Source organism: Aotus nancymaae, unplaced genomic scaffold (assembly GCF_030222135.1).
Source record: "Aotus nancymaae isolate 86718 unplaced genomic scaffold, 86718_ANA_hifiasm-v0.15.2.pri h1tg000038l, whole genome shotgun sequence".
Classification (NCBI taxonomy): Eukaryota; Metazoa; Chordata; class Mammalia; order Primates; family Aotidae; genus Aotus; species Aotus nancymaae.
This window is the reverse complement of record NW_026988452.1, coordinates 4,259,652-4,279,875: the sequence shown is the minus strand read 5'-3', so window position 1 is coordinate 4,279,875 and position 20,224 is coordinate 4,259,652. Positions and strand designations below refer to the sequence as shown.

Sequence of the window (20,224 nt, the reverse complement as noted above, 5' to 3'; positions counted from 1 at the left end):
GACCTGCAATAGAGATAAGAATCAGAGCACACTCCTCAAATAATTCTCACAAATTTGGAGCAGATTGTTAACTGAAAAAAAATTTTTTTTTTTTTTAAAAAGAAAGCTTTCTATCCAAAGGATTCTGTGCTCTGCAAGGAAGAAATACCTTGTCTAAGGGTTAGCTTCATCAGAAAGAGACTCTGCCTTCCAAGATGACATCATCCAAGCTTGTGTGATTTCATCTAAGAAGGGGATTTATTTTTGATATGTAAGACTGAAAATACTTAAAGCATGGCATGTAAAATTATTTAAAAGATACTAGGATGTGACAAATTAAGCTTTCTTGAAATATTGGGTTGGGCAGGGTGGAGTGAAGGGCAGGTCATGAAGCACACGGCAGGACATAATTTAAACCAGACGTCAGAGGTCACTGCCCCTAAAGCCACCGGCTGGACTGACACAAGGAGAAGATGTTTCCAGCCATTCTCTTCTCAGCCCTGCCTGTCCCAGACTCTATGAGCTCTCTTTCTCAAATCCCAGGGTTACCCCTAATCCTGCCTTTCTTTTTTTAACTTTTATTTTGGGGTCAAGGTACAAGTGCAGGTTTGTTACACAGGTAAACTTGTGTCACAGGCATTTGTTGTACAGATTATTTCATCATCCACGTACTAAGCTTAGTATCCACTAGTTATTTTTCCTGATTCCCTTCTTCCTTCCACCCTTTACCCTCAAGTAGGCCCCAGTGTCTGTTCTGCTCCGCGGGTCTGTGTGTTCTCATCATTTAGCTCCCGCTTATAAGTGAGAACGTGTGGTATTTGGTTTTCTGTTCCTGCATTAGTTTGCTGAGGATAATGGCCTCCAGCTCCATCCATGTTCCTGCAAAGGGCATGGTCTCATTCTTTTCTATGGCCGCATAGTATTCCATGGTGCCTATGTACCACATGTTCTTTATTCTATCTGGTCACTAATGGACATTTAGGTTGATTCCATGTCTCTGCTATTGTGAATAGTGCTGCAATGAACACAGGCACACGATGTCTTTATGATAGAATGATTTATATTCCTTTGGGTATACACCCAGTAATGGGATTGCTGGGTTGAATGGTACCTCTGTTTTTATGTCTTTGAGGAATTGGCACACTGCTTTCCACAATGGTTGAACTAACTTACACTCCCACCAACAATGCTAAGCATTCCCTTTTCTCTGCAACCTCGCCAGCATCTGTTATTTTTTGATATTTTAATAATCACCATTCTGACTGGTGTGAGATGGTATCTCACTGTGGTTTTGATTTGCGTTTTTCTAATGATCAGTGCTATTGAGGTTTTTTTCATATGCTTGTTGGCCACATGTTTGTCTTCTTTTGAAAAGTGTCTGTTCATATCCTTTGCCCACTTTTTGATGGGGTTATTTGTTTTCTTCCAACTCTGACTTTCGATTGATTTAAAAAAACTGTGAATCTGCTTTTTCTTTCTTTTCTTTTCTTTTTTTTTTTGAGACAGAGTCCTGCTGTCACCCAGGCTGGAGTGCAATGGCGCGATCTCAGCTCACTGCAACCTCTGCCTTCTGGGTTCAAGTGATTCTCCTGCCTTAGCCTCCCGAGTAGCCGGGATTACAGGCACCCACCACCAGACCTGGCTCATTTTTGTATTTTTGGTAGAGATAGGGTTTCACCATGTTGGTCAGGCTGGTCTCGAACTCCTGACCTCAGGTGATCCACTTGCTTTGGCCTCCCAAAATGCTGGGATTACAAGCATGAGCCACCATGCGCAGCCTGGATCTACTTTTTCTATCAAATCATATCTCTCTTACTGTGGGAGAGCCTTTTTAAAAAATTCTGTTTTCTTCCCTTTGATAAAATTCATACATATACATAATTGAAAACATCAAAAATGGAAGAAAATGAAAAGTTAGGTCTCCTTTCTTCTGTTTACCTTTAGGTGTCTCCGCTAGAGCCACTATTAAGAGTTTTTGTTACTCTTAGCATAGCATTCCAGAAATATGCTACGTGCATTATTTACACACACACCCCCTCAGCCCCCTCCCACCATCCTACTGGACCTCTCTGGAGTCTTCATCTCAGCCCTCCCTCCCTTCCCCCTCCTGGACACTCTTGCTTCCCTTGACCTCGGGCATGGCTCTCTGTTCTCCCATCTCACTGACTGCTCCTTTGCAGGGTCCTTTCCTGGCTCTACTTTATCTCTCAATCTCTAAATATCGGAGGGCTCCAGGACAGTGACCTGGGTTCACTTTTCTATCTGCCTCACACCCTAAGAGACCCTTTCTCCAGACTTATGGCTTTGCGGATCACCTTCACTGCTGGCTCTTGCGCCCCTAGCCTCCATGGGCCACTCCAGACCCACTTGCAATCCTTCTCCTCCCTGCTCTGGGTTGGAGACTAACCCGTATGTGCTGCATCCAGGGGTTCCCTTGCCCTCTGGCTTCCCATGGCCTTTGGAGGAGGGGTGGAGAGTGAGGTAAGGATATTTGTTCTCCCTGTAGGGTTGCCATGGACCGGCTGCATTCTCCCACCAAAGGCCTCAGCTCCTGTCGGTTGACAACGTACAAACTTGTCTATTAAAAGATAAATCCCAGGCTGGTGCTGTGGCTCACGCCTGTATTGCCAACACTTTGGGAGGCCAAGGCAGGTGGGTCACCTGAGGTTAGCAGTTCGAGAGCATCCTGGCCAACATGGTGAAAACTGTCTCTACTAAAAATACAAAAATTAGCCAGGTTTGGTGATGCACACCTGTAATCCCAGCTACTCAGGTGGCTGAGGTAGGAGAATCACTTGAACCTGGGGGGTGGAGGTTGCAGTGAGCAGAGATCGCACCACTGCACTCCAGCCTGGGCGATAGAGCGAGACTCTGTCTCAAAAAAACAAAAAAGAGAAATAAAAAGATAAGTCCCCTTCCTTGGATGAAATCACATTGTTGTCTTCCCCACTCAGCTATCTTTGGCCGCAGGTTCCAGCAACTTCCTCTTCTCACTCCTTCAGAACTAGGGATGGTTGGGGCGCCACCGTTACTAGCCCTGGGGGCCTGCAGTGCCCTCCTGGCTTCTGTACATCCTGCTTCTCTTTTCTAAAGGCTTCTTTTATCAAACCCTCCTCAAATGTCTCAATTCCAGGGTGCCAGCTGTCTCTCCCTGGGACCCTCTCTGCTACAAATTCCAAACGGCTCTCATGTTTCCATCACTCCTGAATTCCCAGCCCACGTGAGCTGCTCAGACTGATTCTTCACCCCAATCCCCTAAAATCTTGCTCGTCCCACCAGCTTCCCTCTCCTGATGAAAGATAACTCCATGCTTATAGTTACACACTCATCTTTCGCTCACGGCACTTATCACACTTGATGCATTTTGTTTTCCTCCATCCTCATAAGCTGTTTTGTTCTCTGCTGTATTTCCAGTATCTGCAATGTGCCATGTACTTTGTAGGGCTGATACATTTCTGTTGAATGAATATACGCCTTTAATAAATGACCAGACCAGGTGTGATGACTCATGCCTGTAATCCCAGCACTTTGGGAGGCCAAGGCGGGATTGCTTGAGCCCAGGAATTCAACACCTGCTTGGGCAACATGGTGAGACCTCCATCTCTACAAAAAATAGAAAAATATTATCCAGGCATGATGGTGTGCACCTGTGGTCCCAGTTACTTGGGAGGCTGAGGTGGGAGGATCACTTAAGCCTGGGAGGTTGAGGCTGCAGTGAGCCGTGATTGAGCCACTGCACTACAGCCTGGGCGACAGAACAAAACCCTGTCTCAAAAATAAATAAATAAATAAATAAAAAGAAAAATAAAAAAAGACTATAATGGGGAATAAAATAAAAATTAGAAAAGACCTTAATGGGGAACACAGAGCTGACTCATAAACAGCTGCCTCATTCTTTTTCACAGCACGTAGCATGCCAGGGTACCGGCATCCCAGGCAGTTTTTAGACTCGTTTTCTGTGATGGACATCCAGGTGGGTTCTAACCTTAAGTATGTCAAACCATGCTGCTGAAAACTCTCCTAAGCACGTATCCTTGTATTTCTCACTAGGATAAGACTCTAAGATGTGCGATTGTTAGGTCAAAAGGTGCTCATCTAAAATTCTGATCATATTTCCAAGTTGTTCTCCAAATCGGCAGACGCAGCCAGTTCTCTCTCCCTGACAACAGAGGATAAACACGGCTGTTTCCCCATCTGCTCGGCACCATGCAGTATCAGACTTTCTGATCTTGGTCAATAGGGATCGGTATTTCTATCTTCAATGGGCATTTTCTCTAATATGTTAGTGAAGCCTCGTTTGCTTTGGAACTTTTCCAGGGGTCGCACCGGCCAAGGCCTGGTTGGAGACGCCTGGGACCCAAAGGAGCAGCCGGTCCCCCGCCCCTGGCCGCGACAGCACCCACGATTCCGATCGCTGCTCCCTCTTTTTCTGCGCTTTCCTTTCTCCCCCACAAGCTTCTGATTCTTGGAACCAGGCTCGGTGACCTCACGCCAGTGACTTCATATCCGGGACTTTCTGGGAATTCTCAGCAGCACTTTTTCGTAAGAAACCTAAGAGGGGAGGTGCGGGGTGGGGAGGGGGTGGGGAGGTGGAGGGGTGGGGAGGGGGGTGGTGGGCGGAGCTTTTGAGGAAGAAGGCAGAAAACAGCTCAGGGCCAGCTTCCTTCTTCCGATTAGGTCGGGTGGAGCTGGCTGGGCCGGCGGCGGAGCGGCGGCCGGCGAGACCCGAGAACCGCCCCCTGGGCCCGCAGCAGGGCACCCGGGAGCCCGCCTTCCGGGACGCAGGTGGGGGCTGGGGACGCGGACCGCAGTCCTCTGAGCTCCTGATTGGTGACCGGAGAGCGAGCGGTTCCTGAGGGTTCCCAGGCAGAGCCTCTGCTGGAGTTTTCTTCGGAAGTTAACTGGGCACCTAACCGGGCAGCTCTGCCACAGATTGGGGGGAAGAGCAGCATAACCAAAACCAGAGCCCCATTATGACCTTTGTGGGCCCTAAGTACTTTTGCCTTAATGGGCTTCTTTTCCATAAAAAAATATATATATATATATATTTAAAGTATATTTTACGACTGCGGCGGTATAAAGCCAAATATGTTAATGTCACCTATTCAAACACTTTCTTCGCCCTGAAAGTTTGTTTTTCCCATCTGATATTAAAATAAGTTAAAACATTTTCATGGGCTTCTAAAGGTATTGTGGGCCCTAGGCACCGTTGCCCCTCTGCCGGATGGGTAAGTTGGCCCTGGGCAGAATCGGGGCGATGTGGCACAGCCTGGAAAGAACATGAAAGGATCTAGAAGATAGAATTCTCCCTTCCTGGAGGAGGCCATGAACACAGTAGCAGCTGCACAGGAATAGCCTTGAATGACCTAAGAAGCGTGGATTTTGAGGCGACGGAGGTGGTGAGAAGCTGCTGTAAGGCTGGCTTGGAGGGCTGACGGTTTGGGGGTGGCAGTGGGGGTGGGGAGAGAAATGAGGAGGCTGTTGCTGCGGTACAGTCGGATGCTGGAGCTCACGGATCAATGTGGAAACGAAGCAGGGGGCAAGGGGAAGACACACTTGGGAAGCTGGAGCCCACTGATCTGAGGCAGTAACGCAGGGAGAAACCTGGGCTGTCTTCTCCTGGCTTGCGTGAATGGCAGATGCTGCTACCCCTCTGGGGAAAGAGGAAGACAGGAGGAGAACCGTGTGTGCTCCAGGACTTTGGGAAGATCAAATGGAAGGTCCTTCACAAATAACAAAGCAAGGAGACTTTGAGTAACTTCACAGGCATGTGGGCAGCTTCAGGGCCACCTCTTGCCCCGATCCTGCCATTGTTCCTAACAGGCATTCTAACCCCACCCCTGCTGCCTGACCTGCCTCCCCAAAGCCCCGTGCTCGTTGGGCCACCTTCCTGCTCTCTATGGCCTGGAAGACAAAATCACCTCACTTGGGCATTTCCAGAATAAAGAATGAGGGAAAAGCAGACTCAGTTTTCAATAAATCCCCTTTCAGTAGAAAACTCGCCCAGAATCTCATTGGCTATTTCTTAATCCCCCAAAACTGTTTTTATGTGCACATCCCCACACTCGTAAGAGACTTGACTCCCACCCTTCAATACAAACCCTGGGCTTTCTCCAGAGCAAATCAGGCCAAAATCAAGGGCTGGGGCAGGAAATACAGGGAGAAGAGATTGGGCTTGGATGACTCACTGAAAGATAATCCTTCATATATTCACTCTAAAACACGAATCTAGTACTTATTATGTGCTCTGGCACCATTCCAGCGCGGGGGTGCATCAAGAATCAAACAGGACAATGGTTCTTCATGGAGACGACACTTCAGTGGGAGGAAGACTGACTGGAGGTGTCACTTTCCAAAGATGTATGCATGTTCTAGAATTTTGCCTCTTCCCTACCAAAAGGTGATGTCTAATACCCCCTTCCTTTCAATCTGGGCCGATTTGTGACTCACTTGTAACCAACGGAATGTACAGATACGATTTTTCATGACTTCTCAGCTAGGCCACAAGAGGCGATACAACTTCTGCCTTGTTAGTTGGGAAACGTCTTTGGAGCCCTGGGCCGCAGTTTAGGAAGTTGAGTAACTCAGAGATTGCCATGTTGTGAGGAAGCCCAGGCCACACAGAGAGGCCACACGTGCCACACAGGCCACAGGGATGTGTTCTGGCTGACATCCCTGCTGAACTTCCAGACATTGTGGCACAGAAACGAGCCATGCCTACTCTGCTGTGTCCAAATTCCTGACCCACATGGTTGTTTTTTTTTAAACAACTGTTTGGGATGGTTTGCTATGCAGAAATAATATCTAGAACACTAAGAAACAAGCGAATAAGTGAGCAAGACAATTTCATATTGTGAGAGGGAAATATGGAAAAACATAAAACAGCAAGAAAACGTAGAGAAGGGCCTCTTTAGATAGGGGGAAGCGGGGAGGATTGATCAAGAAAGGCCTTTCTGGAGAGACACTGGAACTGAGACCTGAGTGAGAACCTCAACCACTAACCATCTGGGACTTTCGTCCAGAGGTTCATCAAGGACAAAGTTCCGGAGGCAGGAATTGACTTGGGATGTTCTCAGAAGAGCAAGAAAGACAGTGTGACTAGGGTATGTGGATGAGGAGGAGAGGGGGACCAATGAAGCTGGACAGGAAGGCAGAGAGGCAAGTCATTCTGGTCTTACAGGTCACTGAGAGGAGTTTGGATTGAAGCCTGAGCTGGGAGCCGGTGGAGGGTGTCATGCAGGAGTGGCTTGATCTCGTAAACTCCTAACAAGAGTTCTGGCTGCCTGGTGGAGGGCAGAGTGTGACGACAGACAGGGCAAAGGGAGGAGGACCCTGGGGAGGCGATGGCAGTGCCTCAGTCCCCAGCGAAGGGAGGGCGGACGGTGGCCTGAGATGTGGTGATGGCGGTGAAGATGGGGACTGGTGGGCAGATTCCAGACACCGAGGTCATGACAGAGAGTACTAGGGAGGGAGGAGGGGCCCAGCCCCGCAGGTCCCGGCGGAATCTGGACGTGGGTGAGGACGGGAACCCGGCATCCGTCTGGAATCCGGGGGGAACCTCCGCGGGAGGACTGGCCCGGACGGCGCGTCCTGGCGTCCGGCGTCTGCAGTGCGGAGCCAGTCCCTGGGCGTCTCCCAGCAACGGCCGCCGCCGCCAGGACGTTCTGAACTCCGCGGCCTCCGCGCCCTCAGCGTCACCTTGGCGACGGCGGTGGCAACGCGCCCTGCGGGCTCCGGGGGCGGGGTCCGGGCGCCACGCGCTCCGCCCCCAGCCCCGCCCGCCCCGCCCTCCTCCGCGGCACGCGCTCCGCCCCCAGCCCCGCCCGCCCCGCCCGCCCCGCCCCTCCTCCGCGGCACGCGCTCCGGCCCCAGCCCCGCCCGCCCCGCCCGCCCCGCCCCTCCTCCGCGGCACGCGCCCCGCCCCCAGCCCCGCCTACCCCTCCCTCCTTGGCGGCACGCGCTCCGCCCTCCGCCCCGCCCGCTCCGCCCCTTTTCGGCCGCACGCGGGGCCGCGGGTGCGCAGCACTCCGGGAGGGGACTCGCCGAGGAGCCGCCGCTCTGCCCCGGGCACGCCCCGCCGGCGCCACCAGCCGCGCAGCAACCTCCCCGCGTTTCCCCCTAGGCCGCCCGCCTCCAACCATTCGGGTCACCTCCGCTGAGACGCCTTCCCTGACCACCCAAGCTGAAGGAACTGCCAACCTTTCCCTCCTGAACTTCTTTATCTCTCCCCTCCAAAATTACCTTATCTGCTTCTACCTATATTATCTTCCTCTTTAAACCGAAGTTCAGACACACATTTTGCCTTGTTCATCTCTGTTCTCAGCACCCTGAACAGAACCCGGCATGAATGAGGTGCTCAATAAAAGTTACTTGGATGAATCGGCAGATTCACTCAATCGTTTCATTCATTTATTTGACATTTATGGAGTGCCTTCTGGGCGCTTGTGGTAAAGAGGTACCAAGATGAACAATACAGGGAGCCCCCCTTGGACTTAAGGAAGAAGATATATTTTTAAAAATTACAATAATATGAAAAGTGAATGTCTTTGAGTTCCAGATGCCAGGTATAGCTTCAAGCACTTTTTACACTGCCTAGTGTTCCATTATTGGAACGTTAAGCATGTGGAAGTTATTTTACCCTACTCAAGATCATCGCCAAGGTCTGATTGCAGAAATTCAAAATTGCAACTTCAGCCATAAATGGGTTAATTCACTTAATCTTCACAACAGTAGGTACTATAACTGTGCCCACTTTACAGATGAGAATGCTGGGGAGAACAGTTATGCTCTGTAGGCTGCTGGACCCTGGAATCAAGTGAGATCCCACAGAAGTCAGGGGAGGGGAACATGCGGGGAGGGGCTCAACAACGTGGTGTACCAGGCCCAAGTAGGCGGATTTGGGACCTTGATTATTCTTGAGACAGCACAGTCTCCCACAGGGTGCAGACTCCTTCCAGATCCGAGCCATGTTGTCCCAGGGGAGCCCCACCCATCTTGGCTGAGAGGAAATGAGGGGCCTGTGAGGGCTGTGGAGGGTTGAGCCCGGGGCTAGAGTAGGATAGGTGCCTGTCTCTTCCACTGAAGCAAAGTGTGGGTGACACATGAATTTGGTGGGAGGCAAACCCAGTGTCAAATGTCTGTGCATCCAGGAAACCCAGGAACAAAATGTATTCCACCTCCGGGTCTTTGCAAGTGCTGTCCCTCCACCTGGCGCTTCCTCCCCAGATTTTCACATGGTTGTTCTTTGTCATTTAGATCTCCACTGAGGTGTTTTTTCCTTATCGAGGCCTGGCTTGGCCACTCCACCTAAAGCAATTACCTGCCATTGTTACATGACACAATGTCATGTAACTTATCCCAGAGTGTGACAGCGGCCTAGCCAGGGGCATCACCCTATTCCTGATCTAATTTTTCTCATTTATTGTCTGTCTCCTCATTTAAAAAGTTCCCTGAAAGCAGGATGCCTTGGACCGCACCTGTGTCTCCACTGCCTAGAACAGGCCTGGAATACAGAAGATGCCCAGTGCTTTTTGAAAGACAGTGTGAAAAGGGCCCTTCACCAAATCATCCTGGCTTTTCAGGCCAGGATCTGAGCACTCCCCTTCCCAGGAGCCCCTGCTTGGCACACAGCACCTGGTGGCCCAGCCATGGCAGTCACAGGAATTCTCCTGGCGTGAGTTCCTCCCGCTTCCCAGGCCTGACCGGGCTGCTCTCCAGCTCTGGGGCAGGCTTCTAAGAACCCCTCCAGGATGGTGTTCAAGAACATCCAGGAAGGGAGGCTGAGGTAGAGAGGGCAGCGGTGTGTGTGTGTGTGTGTGTGTGTGTGTGCACGCATACATGTGATGGGGAGTGGGGTAAGGAGAATAGGAGAGTGGGCAGGGCATTTCTGGTTGCCAGCCACGATGGTGGAGAAGGGCTGGCCTTTAGAGCCTTCCCACACTACCGTTGCTAGGAAGAGGAGGCACCTGGGGGTTGCGGCTGCTCTCTCCCCTGCAGCGGGAACACAGACTGGAGCAGATGCACACACAGTCAGACGTGCACAGAGTAGAGAATAAAACTTGGGTTTATTCAGACCGTATGCTTCCTGTTTGGGGTGCAGTGGGGGGCAGTTGTGGGGACAGAGAAAGGCTGTGCATTTGGCTTCTGGGGACATGGTGATTGCTGACTCTTCATGTGACCTTTGGGCCACCAGATGACCAGCTGAATGATGGAGATGGTGATGAAGGGGCTGGCGGCCAGGCCCTTCTGGGGACCTCACAGTGATTGCAAACAGAGAGCGACGCTGTGTCCAGTTGGCTCTGTTCCTCTCCGGGGATTACGGAGCAGATGGCTGGGAGCATTCAGACTAATAAAAGAAATAAAAACTCTGGGTAGAGGGACACTCTGGGGGGCTCCACCTCAGGCAGTGGCATGCAGATTCACACATGTCAATGCGTGGGCCAGGTCTGTGTGAGAAACGTGTGTGCATGTGTACATATTACATCCTCCACAAGCAGCTGGGGGCCCCCACCCCACCCCCATGCCTGTGCTACTCCGTGGGCTGCTTCCAGACCTTTCTTTTCCCATTGCAAGAACTGGGCCTATTGAAAGAACTGACGAAAGGGAGATGGCCCCAGTAATCCTCTGAAGATGCCCTTTCCTCTTGGTCCTTGCGCCAGGGTGCAGGAGGTAGGCACCCATATAGGCCCTGGGGCAGTGGAGGCCAGAACAGGTGGCAGGTGTGGTGGGAGGGGTGGCCTCACTGGGCAGCTGTCTGGGGGCTGCAGGACACCTGCACCAGCTCAGCTTCTGCCAGGTCACTGCTGAACCCAGCTGGGCTGTGCAGAAACTGCCTCAGCAAGGGGGAGGCATGGAGCCCGAAGTGGGGACCTGGGCTCCTGGGTGGCTCTGCCCGCTCGGTGACTGTGCTGGAAGACATGAGGACTGTGTTCCCGAACTGGTCCACCTCCTCGTACTGCTCAGTCACGGTTCTCATGGCTCCATAGTGCTGCGAGCTCCCTGGCCCTGTCTGCAGCTGCAGAACACTCTTTTGCCGCCCTGTGGGCAGGGGACTGGCTGAGGGAGGGGCAGGCTTAGGCGGTGCAGAGCACTGGGTGACGTCCTTCTTCCCAGCCTTGTCTTGGACACCTTTCTGCTGGAGCAGGGCCTGGCCCGTGTCCTGAGCTAGTCGTGTGCTTTTCACTGAGACGTCAGGGCTGCCCTTGAAGCTGGCAGTCTCTGGAGGCTTCCTCGTGGCCGACTGGATGGTGATAAATGTTGGGGAGGAGGGTGACTCTCGGCTGGGAGGTAAGACTCGAGGGAGGCACACATCTTCTCTTGATGTCTCCTGCCTCCCGGTGGGAGGCGCCGTTGAGGCTGCATGACCTCCGACCTCCGTGTGATTTCTGATCCTGACTTCACGCTGGGCCTCCGTGTGGCATCCAGCCTTGGCTTGGATCTTGAGTGCAGTTTGACCCCCGACCTCCTGGCTGGAGCTGCCGGGCCTGGCGCTACTGCTGACTGTGACACTGATCTTGTGGGCACTGTGGTCTTTTGGATGTCCCTGGAAATGACCTCTGGCACTGGCCTCAGGCTGGAGGCTGGACATGGAGCTGAGCGCCTTGTGCACAGCTTGTTCAATGTCCAGCAGCCTGGCCAGGGTCTGTTCCTTCAGCCGAGCAACTTCCGTGCTGACCCGTGTCAGTTCCCCAAAGGCCTGCTCCACGGAGGCCTCGGGCTTTTGGAGGGCAGCGGGGGCCTGAGGGGCAGCCCCTTCCAGCTGGGGCACCGCCTCAAAGAGCCTCCGCAGGGCCTGCACGTCCACACTGCTTGCGGCCTCCTTCTCCAGGGCTTGCACCTGGTTCAGGAGGCCCTGGAGCTCATTCTGGTTTCTTTGCAGACTCGCGGGGCTCTCGGGGGCCCCTTCCACAGGCTGCTCTTCTGAGGAGTCGGGGCCCCCCTGTGGTGAGGTGGGATCACGGTTGACAGCATTGAGCTTGGGGGGCTCAGAACTCTGATTCTGGGTGGGCCTGGGGGCCGTGGTGCTGAGGCCATGTTGGGGGCTGGGCTGGCTGTGTCCACCAGGGCAGTTGGCCAGAGAGCTGTGGCCCTGGCCCACAGTGGTGGGGACCTTGGCTGGCTGAGTGACGGCGGCATCTGTCTCACCTCGTCGCTGCTCTCTTTGCCCCTGCTCCGAGGAAAGGCTGGGAGATAGAGGCAAGGGCTTGGGCAGCCTCCGAGGAGGGTGGCTCTGGGCTAGGTGTGCTGGTTTAGGGGGCAGCTGCGGCTTCTCCTTTGGGGACGTGGTGGGCTCCAGTTTTGAGGTCTTTGTCTGTAACCCTCCAGGGGCTCTCTGGCCAGCAGAGCTGCTGTGGGAGTGAAGAAGGGGGTCCTTCAGGGGCTCGGAGACCTGCTGGATGGAGTCCTCATTGCAGCGGGCTCTGGCTGGAAAGTCAGGTCCCGTCACAGCAGCTGGGAGAGTAGGAGGAGGAGGAACAAAGGCATTACGGGGTTGCAGGCTGGCACCTGAAGCTTGGGGCCCAGAGGCCAGAATGCGGCGGCCTAGGGGGGCAGTCTTCAGGGTGGCCTCTGCAGCTTGGAGGCCCCCTGGGCAGACTTCTGCCATCACCTTCCCTGGAGGCCCCCAGGCCATCTGTGTGCAGCCCCCAGGCTCCTCCTGCCCTGGCCCAGTACTCTGAGCTGGGCCTCCCTGGAGGGAGCTGGCAGCCTGGACTGAGAGGGCGGTTTCCCTGTGCCTTGACTGGGGTTCCCTGTCAGAAGGCTGGACACCCCCAGGCGGGTCAAAGGTCCTCGCGGGATGAGCGGTGTAGATGCCATCCTGAATCGTCACCCACCCCCCAGGTGGCCCTCTGGGTAGCGCTTGCTCTTCCCCACTGACCTTTCTGGGGGCAGCTGGGATCCGGGGATCACTTCCACCCCCAGGCCTGATGTTGCTTTGGGTAGCCCCAGCTTTCCGAAGACCGGCCTGGGTGGGCTCGGCAGTGGCTGCGGGGGCGGGGCCCTGCTTGTGCTTGTTCAGAACTTGCTCCTGCAGGCTCTGGGCTTCAGCTGCTGCCACCCGAAGACTCTGCATGGCGGCCTGCAGGTCTGGGGCCCCAGGCCCTGGAGGGGTAGTCGTGGCTCCTTCTGACTTTCCCAAGACCGCTATCCCTTTCTGTCCAGTGTGACTGTCTCCCTGCTTTTCTGTGTTATGCAATCGGGCTGGTGCTGCAGCTTCCCCAGCCAGAGGGACTGCCTTTCCAATGGCCCGAGGAGGGCAAGGGGTGGCCCCTGGGCCTCTCAGATGCTCCATCCCCATGCTGGAGTCCAGTGGGGGAACACGGATGATGCTCTCAGCTGGGGGCAGGCTCTTGGCCCCCTCGCTGGCTGGCTCTGGATTCGGGTCGGCCGGTGGCTCCCACCGCAGACTGTGCAGACCACTCAGATCTCCTTTGTCTATGCAGCTGGCCAACAGCTGCACGCTGCTCCTCTCAGAGGCCTTGCTAGTCAGCCGGGGCTGCAGAGAGTAGGCAGTCAGTGCGACCAGGCCCTGCTCGGTCTCCTGCATCACCAGCCCGGTCCTTGCCACGGAGGCCCCGAGACTGCAAGCCAGCAGCTGCTGGAGCTCGGGGTCCATGTCTTCAGCACCCCCACTGCTGCCTGGAGTTGGCAGCCTCAGCGGCTTGAGTTGGAGCTGGCCAGCTGGGTCTTCCTGCACCAGCAGCCCCTGCTGGTCCACATCTGGCCGGCGCAGGACTTGGCGGATGATCCTGGGAAGTTCACCCAACACCAGCTCCTCCTTTCGTATATGGGGGCATCCCTGCCCTGTGCCCGAGAGCACATACTTGGCAAGGCAGAGCTCCCCTGGCCCTCGGGCCTCCATGAGGATGCCTCCGTGGTGCAGGATGCCAGGGGTGGCGTGCAGAGTCCGCAGGGTCCCCTCAGCTGCAGTCTCCTGGCTCTCTCCCATCCCGTTCTCTGCGGGGCTCATGGGCTGCTCTTCCTGGAGGTTGCCCCCTCGGATGCTCTCAGCTGCCAGGGAGCCCATGGGGCAATTCTCAAAAAGCCAGGTGAACTTGTGGACAGAACCTGCGGGGATGGGCCTGGCGATTACCCGGGGCTGGTCTTCTACCTTCTTTCCTGCCTCCAGGGCCTGGAAAACCTCCTTCTGACGAGACACCTGCCCTGAAGGGATCTCCACACGGCTGCAGTATCTCACAGGCCCTCTTCCGCAGGGACCGCCTGGGGCCTGAAGAGGCTCGGTCTCAAAGACATGTCTGTCTGTCTGTCTCTCCCCAGCCGGGACCTGGCTGACCTGCAGGTGCTGCTCCCTGGACCCTGCTGGCCTGTCCGAGGCTTGGGGCTTGAACATCCAGGTGCAGGACTGGGCCTCAGCCTTAGCTGTGGGACCTGTGACCTCTGACGCCTGCTTTTCGGCCAGCTCACTCATTGGACACGTCTCGAACAACCACCGGATGGTCTGCACATCGCCCTTTGGGGGCGCCTCAGGCTGGGGGTCTCCCTGACTCTTCCCTTCTTCTTCCTTTCGTTTCTGCTGCTCCCTCTGGTGGATCATCTCCAGGGGCTGGGTCTCAAAGAGCCACCGAGCAGTGCCAACGTCCCCAGCCACCACCTCCTGCCGGGTGACACCCTGCACCACGTCGATGGTACTGGGGCTTCGGCCGAGCTGGTCCAGGGGCTGTGTCTCAAACATCCACCTGTAGCCCTGCACGTCACCTCTGACTATCTGCTCTCTGCTAACAGAAGTCAGGGCGTGGAGGCGGCCCTTGCTGTCCTGCATGGCATACACTGGGGCCCCTATGCCCTGGGCCTGCCCAGCAGAATCAGTTCCTTCTTCTCTGCTCGGACGCCCATGGGCCAGAGCCTCACCCTGTCCAATGCTGTCCAAGGGAAGGGTCTCAAAAAGGTTCTTAAAAGTCTTCACATCCCCCTTTAGCCCATCCCTCTGGGGGGCACCCTGAGAGCTGGGCAGTGCTGAGGAGCTGTCACTGGATAGGTGCCCCTCACCGTCCTGGGGATCCACCCGCTGCAGGTGACCCACTTGGACCTTGTCTCCGAAAGCATCCAGGGGCTTTGTCTCAAATAACCACAGGGTGGAGCGGACATCACCAGGGACCACTTCCTCCTTGGGCGGGGCCTCTGCTCCAGCCTCCTCGTCTCCCTTCAGAGTGTCCAGCGCTCGGGTCTCAAACAGATGCCGCTGCTGCTGAACATCCGGACCAGGTGGGATGAGGTCTGGGGATGGCTGGAAGTCCTTCTCGTCTACCAAGATCTCCCGGATGGCATCCAGGGGCTGCGTCTCAAAGATCCAGCGAGTTGCGCTGACGTCGGGCCGGTCTTCCTCCTCCAGGGAAATCCCCCGGATCACCCGCACCTGGCTGGGGTCCTGGTTGAAGGCGTCCAGAGGCCGAGTCTCAAAGAGCCAGCGGGCAGACCTCACCGCGTTGCTTTGGATCTCCTCCCGGCATGCGGCCTTGACCTCGTGGATGGCACCCTCTGCATCCTGGATGGCACACAGGGGCTCCGTTTGGAACAGCTCCACTGTCTTTTTCACATCACCCTTCAGCTCTTGGATCTCTGAGCGCAGTTCCAACGGGCTCTGCTCCTGCAGGGAGGTGCGGGAGCCCAGGCAGTCCAGCGGCCGCGTCTCAAACAGCATCCTGGTACCCTGCACGTCTCCGCTGGCTGCGGGCTCCCTCACAGCACCCTCTAGTTCCTTGGCCTGCCCTGTCAGCTCATCCAGTGGCTTTGTCTCAAATAGCCAGCGGGCTGCACGGACGTCCCCTCCACCCGGCTGGTGCCTGGCTGGCTCTTGGTCCGTGCTGTTGGCAAAGGAGCCTTCTTCAAACTTGCGGGAGGTGGCCTGGACGTCACCACCTGGCACGGGCTCCTTGGCAGCTGGCCTCTCGTGATCTCCAATGGCATCCAGTCGCCAGTTCTCAAAGATCCAGCGCATGCACTGAACGTCACCCTCTGTGGGTTCCTCAGAGCCCAGGACCTCAGCCAGATCCTCGGCCACAGCCTCGGCCAGATTCTTGCGGAGCTCGGGGTGGATGTGCCTGTAGAGGCGGCGGAGCTCACTAGCTTGCCGCTGCTGGTGGAACTTGGAGAAGGACTCCTTGGGTGGCGGCAGTGGCAGGTCCTCCAGGGCTGGGGGTGGAGGGAGGGGCAGGTCCTCTGCAGCTGCCATCCTCATGGTTGGTGTGGGGGCCACCTGCGTCTGGGTGTCGGCCATCCTTCTGAGAAGGGAAGATGTGAGAGTGGGATTGGGGCCTTAGGTCTAGATGATCACCAGGGTAGAGGCTGGATACTGGGATAAATGGCAGGAAACAGGGCTCAGGGTCAGAGTATCTCTGGGTGACTTATGCTTAGAGACACCTTCCCTCTCTCTATGTGCCTGGCCTGGGTTTCACTGCTGCCGGCATGTTTGGTGTGCAACAGGTCTTGAACTTAGGACATGTAGACCCACCCATCACAGTGGATTCCTGCTTCCCTGCATCTCCTGGGTTGCTGGGGAGCAAGCATGGTACCACCAGCCATGAGACACTTTCCTTTAGCTCCACAAGGGATGGCCAAACCCAGAGGGCAAACTGGACATGCCCCATCCTCGCCTGCCTTTGTTAAAAATTGGTGTTTCCCGAGAAGACTTTCTGGGGAGTGGCCGGGGGAATCCTGACTTTTGGAGTCCCAGCCTCGGAGGGGCAGGTCTCTAAACTGGAGATGAGATTCCCTTGCAGAACACCAGAGGGCAGACTTGCCATGTTGACCTGGAGCCCTGCCTAACTTTTACCTCTTGGCTGTCAACTCACTCCAACCTTTCCCAGGCCCAGTGAGGCAGGCAGAGGCCAGCAGCCCATGCCGGAGCGGAGGCAGCTGAGGATCAGGGCTGGGAAGCTCTCATCAGGTATCTCGTGGTTAGGCCAGCCCCAAATTCTGAATCTCCGGTCAGAGTTTTCTGCACTATACTTAAGACTGAGAATGCCTGAGCTGGGGGGACCTCAAAGGTCTTTTAGCACAACCATTTGTAAATTATGATGCGGGAGCTTAGGCCCAGAGTCAGATCTTTGTGAATAAGTGGAAGGCAGTGCTGGCTTGAGGTCCCTGAACTCCATTTAGGGCCTGGCCCCAAGAAATAAGAGGGTCGGGGGTGTAAAGCTTGCTTTTTGGCCATAGGACTCTCTATTCCCCAGCAGGCACCCTGGGAGGATATGACAGTGACATCTACCAGCAAGAGGACCGTGGGACCAGGGTCCTTTCTGCAGAGACAGCCCTGCCTCTTGCTTCTGGAGACCTTAGAGACCTCTTTTTTTTTTTTTTTTTTGGAGACAGAGTCTCACTCTATCGCCAGGCTGGAGTGCAGTGGCACGATCTTGGCTCGCTGCAACCTCCGCCTCCCGGGTTCAAGCGATTCTCTTGCTTCAGCCTCCCAAGTAGCTGGGACTGCAGGCGTCCGCCACCACGCCTGGCCAATTTTTGTATTTTTAGTAGAAATGGGGTTTCACCATATTGGACAGGCTGGGCTCGAACTCCTGACCTCGTGATCCACTGGACTTGGCCTCCCAAAATGCTGGGATTACAAGCGTGAACCACCGTGCCCAGCCCTGGAGACCTCTCCCTAAGCAAGCAAGCACAGCTTCAGGGGCTCGGACTTGGGGGGCTTCAGGCTAAGTCCTACCCCTGCAGGCCTCACGGCCGCCCCAGCTCAGCCTCTCCCCTGCTCCATCCCGCCCCTCAATGGCCTCCCACCCCCCAAGCCCTTCTCTGCTCTCTGTCGATGTTTGTCTTATCTGTCTTGTGACAGGTGTACTGACAGTCATCAGAGGTCAGCAGGGAAAGAATGGGAAGCATGTGCCCCCTCCCGCTGCCCCTGACCCACTGCTCTCCACCACATAAGGTGCTAAATATAGCTGAGGTCTTGGCCTCAGAACAGCAGCCCTGGGCTGAGAGGGTGGCTGAGGCCCAGTCAGTGGGGACCGTTGGGGCCACTGGCTCACCTCATCTCCTTCGTTACCCTGGGCTCCCTGATCCTGCCTCCTGAGCTGGTGTCAGGCCCCTGGGCTGCAGGTCAACCAGGTGTTGGAACCTGGACACCTTCCCTGTGCAAAGGAGTCTGCGCCGGGAAGAGGTGCGGGGATGCTGGCAGCAAGTGGGGTGGGACTTCCTCCCTATGGCTACCTCCGAAGGAGGAGAGAGGGAACGGGGTCCTGCTTACCCCACCCCCACCCTGGCAAGTCCGCCAGAGACATCAGAACCTTTGGGGAGTGAGAGCTCTGAAACCTGCAGCCTGAGTCTCATCAAAGCTCTGGGTGGTTTCTTTCATTTCTGAGCTCCGGAGAGGCTCCCCTGCCCAAGGCAAACCTGCGTCTGTCGCCACCTCCACGCCATCCTGTCTCCACCAGGGTGGCCTGGGCAGATGGCAGGTGCAGACTGTCAGCTTCGCCCCACCCCTGCCCCCAGGAATTTCCAGAATCTCTGCTGGGGCCGCAGACAGCTATTATCATGGAGTCCAGGGATGTCAGGCCTAAGGACCCTTAGAGGTCACTCAATGTAAACCCCTTATTGTTCAAACGGAGAAACAGAGGCGCAAAGAGGGGAAAGGAGCTGTCCAAGGAGGCTCAGCAAGGCGGCAGCAAAGCCTGAAGCAAGCCTCTGCCCCCTGGCCTTCCCACCACCATCCTTGCCTGGCCTGAGACTCCTGGGGCAAGTGTAGAGTCGGGACAGAATTCGTAACTGGGACCGGACTTAGGGTGGGGTAAGCCCCAAGGACTGTCCTAGAGCTTGGTCTCCTAGGGCTGGGCCAGCCTCTCAGGATGGTCTCCCTGCTGTCCTCAGGTCACCTCCTCCTCAGCCCAGCTGGTTCCATATGTCTTTACATCTGGGCAAATTCAGGTCTGGTCTCCCTGCCCTGAGTTCCCCAGATCTGCCCTGGGGGCTTTCCCGCTGGGCAAGACCATGGACATGGGCAGAGTCCAAATTCCACACCAGGTTTTAGGCTGTGATGTGCAGGGAGCTGGGCTCAGGCCAGCCCCTGGGAGCTATCAGTGGGCTAGATATGCCAAGAGTGTCACCCACAACAACTGGGCATGGGACTAGTTCTGGCAATGCACACCCAGGCCTAACTGCGCCCCTCCGCCCCCCACCTCGCCTCTGTTCCTCCTTCCTCCAGACCTGGGCCTACCTGAGGCTTCCCTGGGAGGACGTCCTGAAGCCTGAGGCACTCCACACCTGTATTTTAAAAATCACAGCTCCAGGCTTTCCTGGGTTGTGTCAGGATCCTTTCTTCTGGCTTCAGGCCTGTGGGAGCCACTCCGAGAGCTCCCATGGGGCTCGCTCTGTCTTTACCTCCTTTGTGGGTTCTTTATATCTGAGACTTCCATTCACCTCCTCCCATGCATGCCCTCATTCTCCTCCCCCCCTCAGAGCCACCCCAATACGTCCATTCCAGAAGGAGAGGAGACCCCAGCTCTGAAAGTCAGCCTTGCCGTGGAAGGACAGAGAGGTAGGTTACTCACCGAGGGTCTCTCTTAGCTGACAGGGTGCTTGGGGTCTGTAACAGGTGTGGTCTCAGGGTTTGTCGTTCCTCTCGAGGGTCTGTTCGGTGTGGCTCTGTTCTGCTGGCTCTGCAGACACCTTCTCGCCTCGCTGGCTCCAGGTCTCTGTCCCCTGCCAGCCCCAGCAGCTGCCTTTATCTTGCTAGCTAGGGGGTGGGCCGTGGTGGGGGCGGGCAGGAGAGGCTATGTTCAGAGCATTAAGTGGTTTGGTTATTTTTAGGGCTTGTGGAAGTCACTCTTCCATCCGGGGGAATCAGTTACATGTCCTTTGGGCTGGGGAGGGGAAACAGAGGGGAAGAAACTTCTTTCATCCAGAGTCTGATCTGGGGCTTGGGGTCAGTGACTCAGTTGGGTTGTGGGGTTGGGGGTGGCCCAGACTATTTTGAGAGAGTGAATAAGAAAGGGCACCTGACACCTTGGACAGCTTTCTCCCATCTTGTCAGTCCCCATCACTCTACTCTGGTCCTGCCTCTGACTCTTCCTGATGTGTCTCCACCCACCACCAGGAAACTAGAGGTCCCCTGAGGGCAGGCTGGGCCCCTCCTCCTCTGCTCTAAGCCTGGCTACCTCTGAGAGTGAGGCCCAGCTCGCCTTCTTCCCCATTCCCTTCTGCACTAAAGAGTTCCCCCTGTCTTACCCACTTCTCCCTGTGCCCCACAGCACAGGTCAACAGTCCTGATGAAGCTGGATTTGGG

General features: G+C 55.5%; 1 protein-coding gene across 3 annotated transcripts; it reads right to left on the bottom strand.

Annotated features, from left to right (window-relative positions):
• Positions 1-10,024: 10,024 nt before the first annotated feature.
• Positions 10,025-19,625, bottom strand: XIRP1 (xin actin binding repeat containing 1). Of its 3 annotated transcripts, XM_012455628.3 has the most exons (3): positions 19,491-19,625; positions 12,857-16,217; positions 10,025-12,429 (listed from the first exon to the last, which is right to left on the bottom strand). In XM_012455628.3, exons 2-3 carry the CDS (start codon positions 16,211-16,213, stop codon positions 12,421-12,423), a joined length of 3,366 nt encoding a protein of 1,121 aa, XP_012311051.2. In that variant the 5' UTR covers positions 16,214-16,217; positions 19,491-19,625; the 3' UTR covers positions 10,025-12,420. The 3 variants fall into 3 exon arrangements, with proteins under 3 accessions (XP_012311051.2, XP_012311049.2, XP_012311050.2); XM_012455626.3 differs by having other exon boundaries at positions 10,025-16,217; XM_012455627.3 differs by having other exon boundaries at positions 10,025-16,214.
• Between the last annotated feature and the right edge of the window lie 599 nt (positions 19,626-20,224).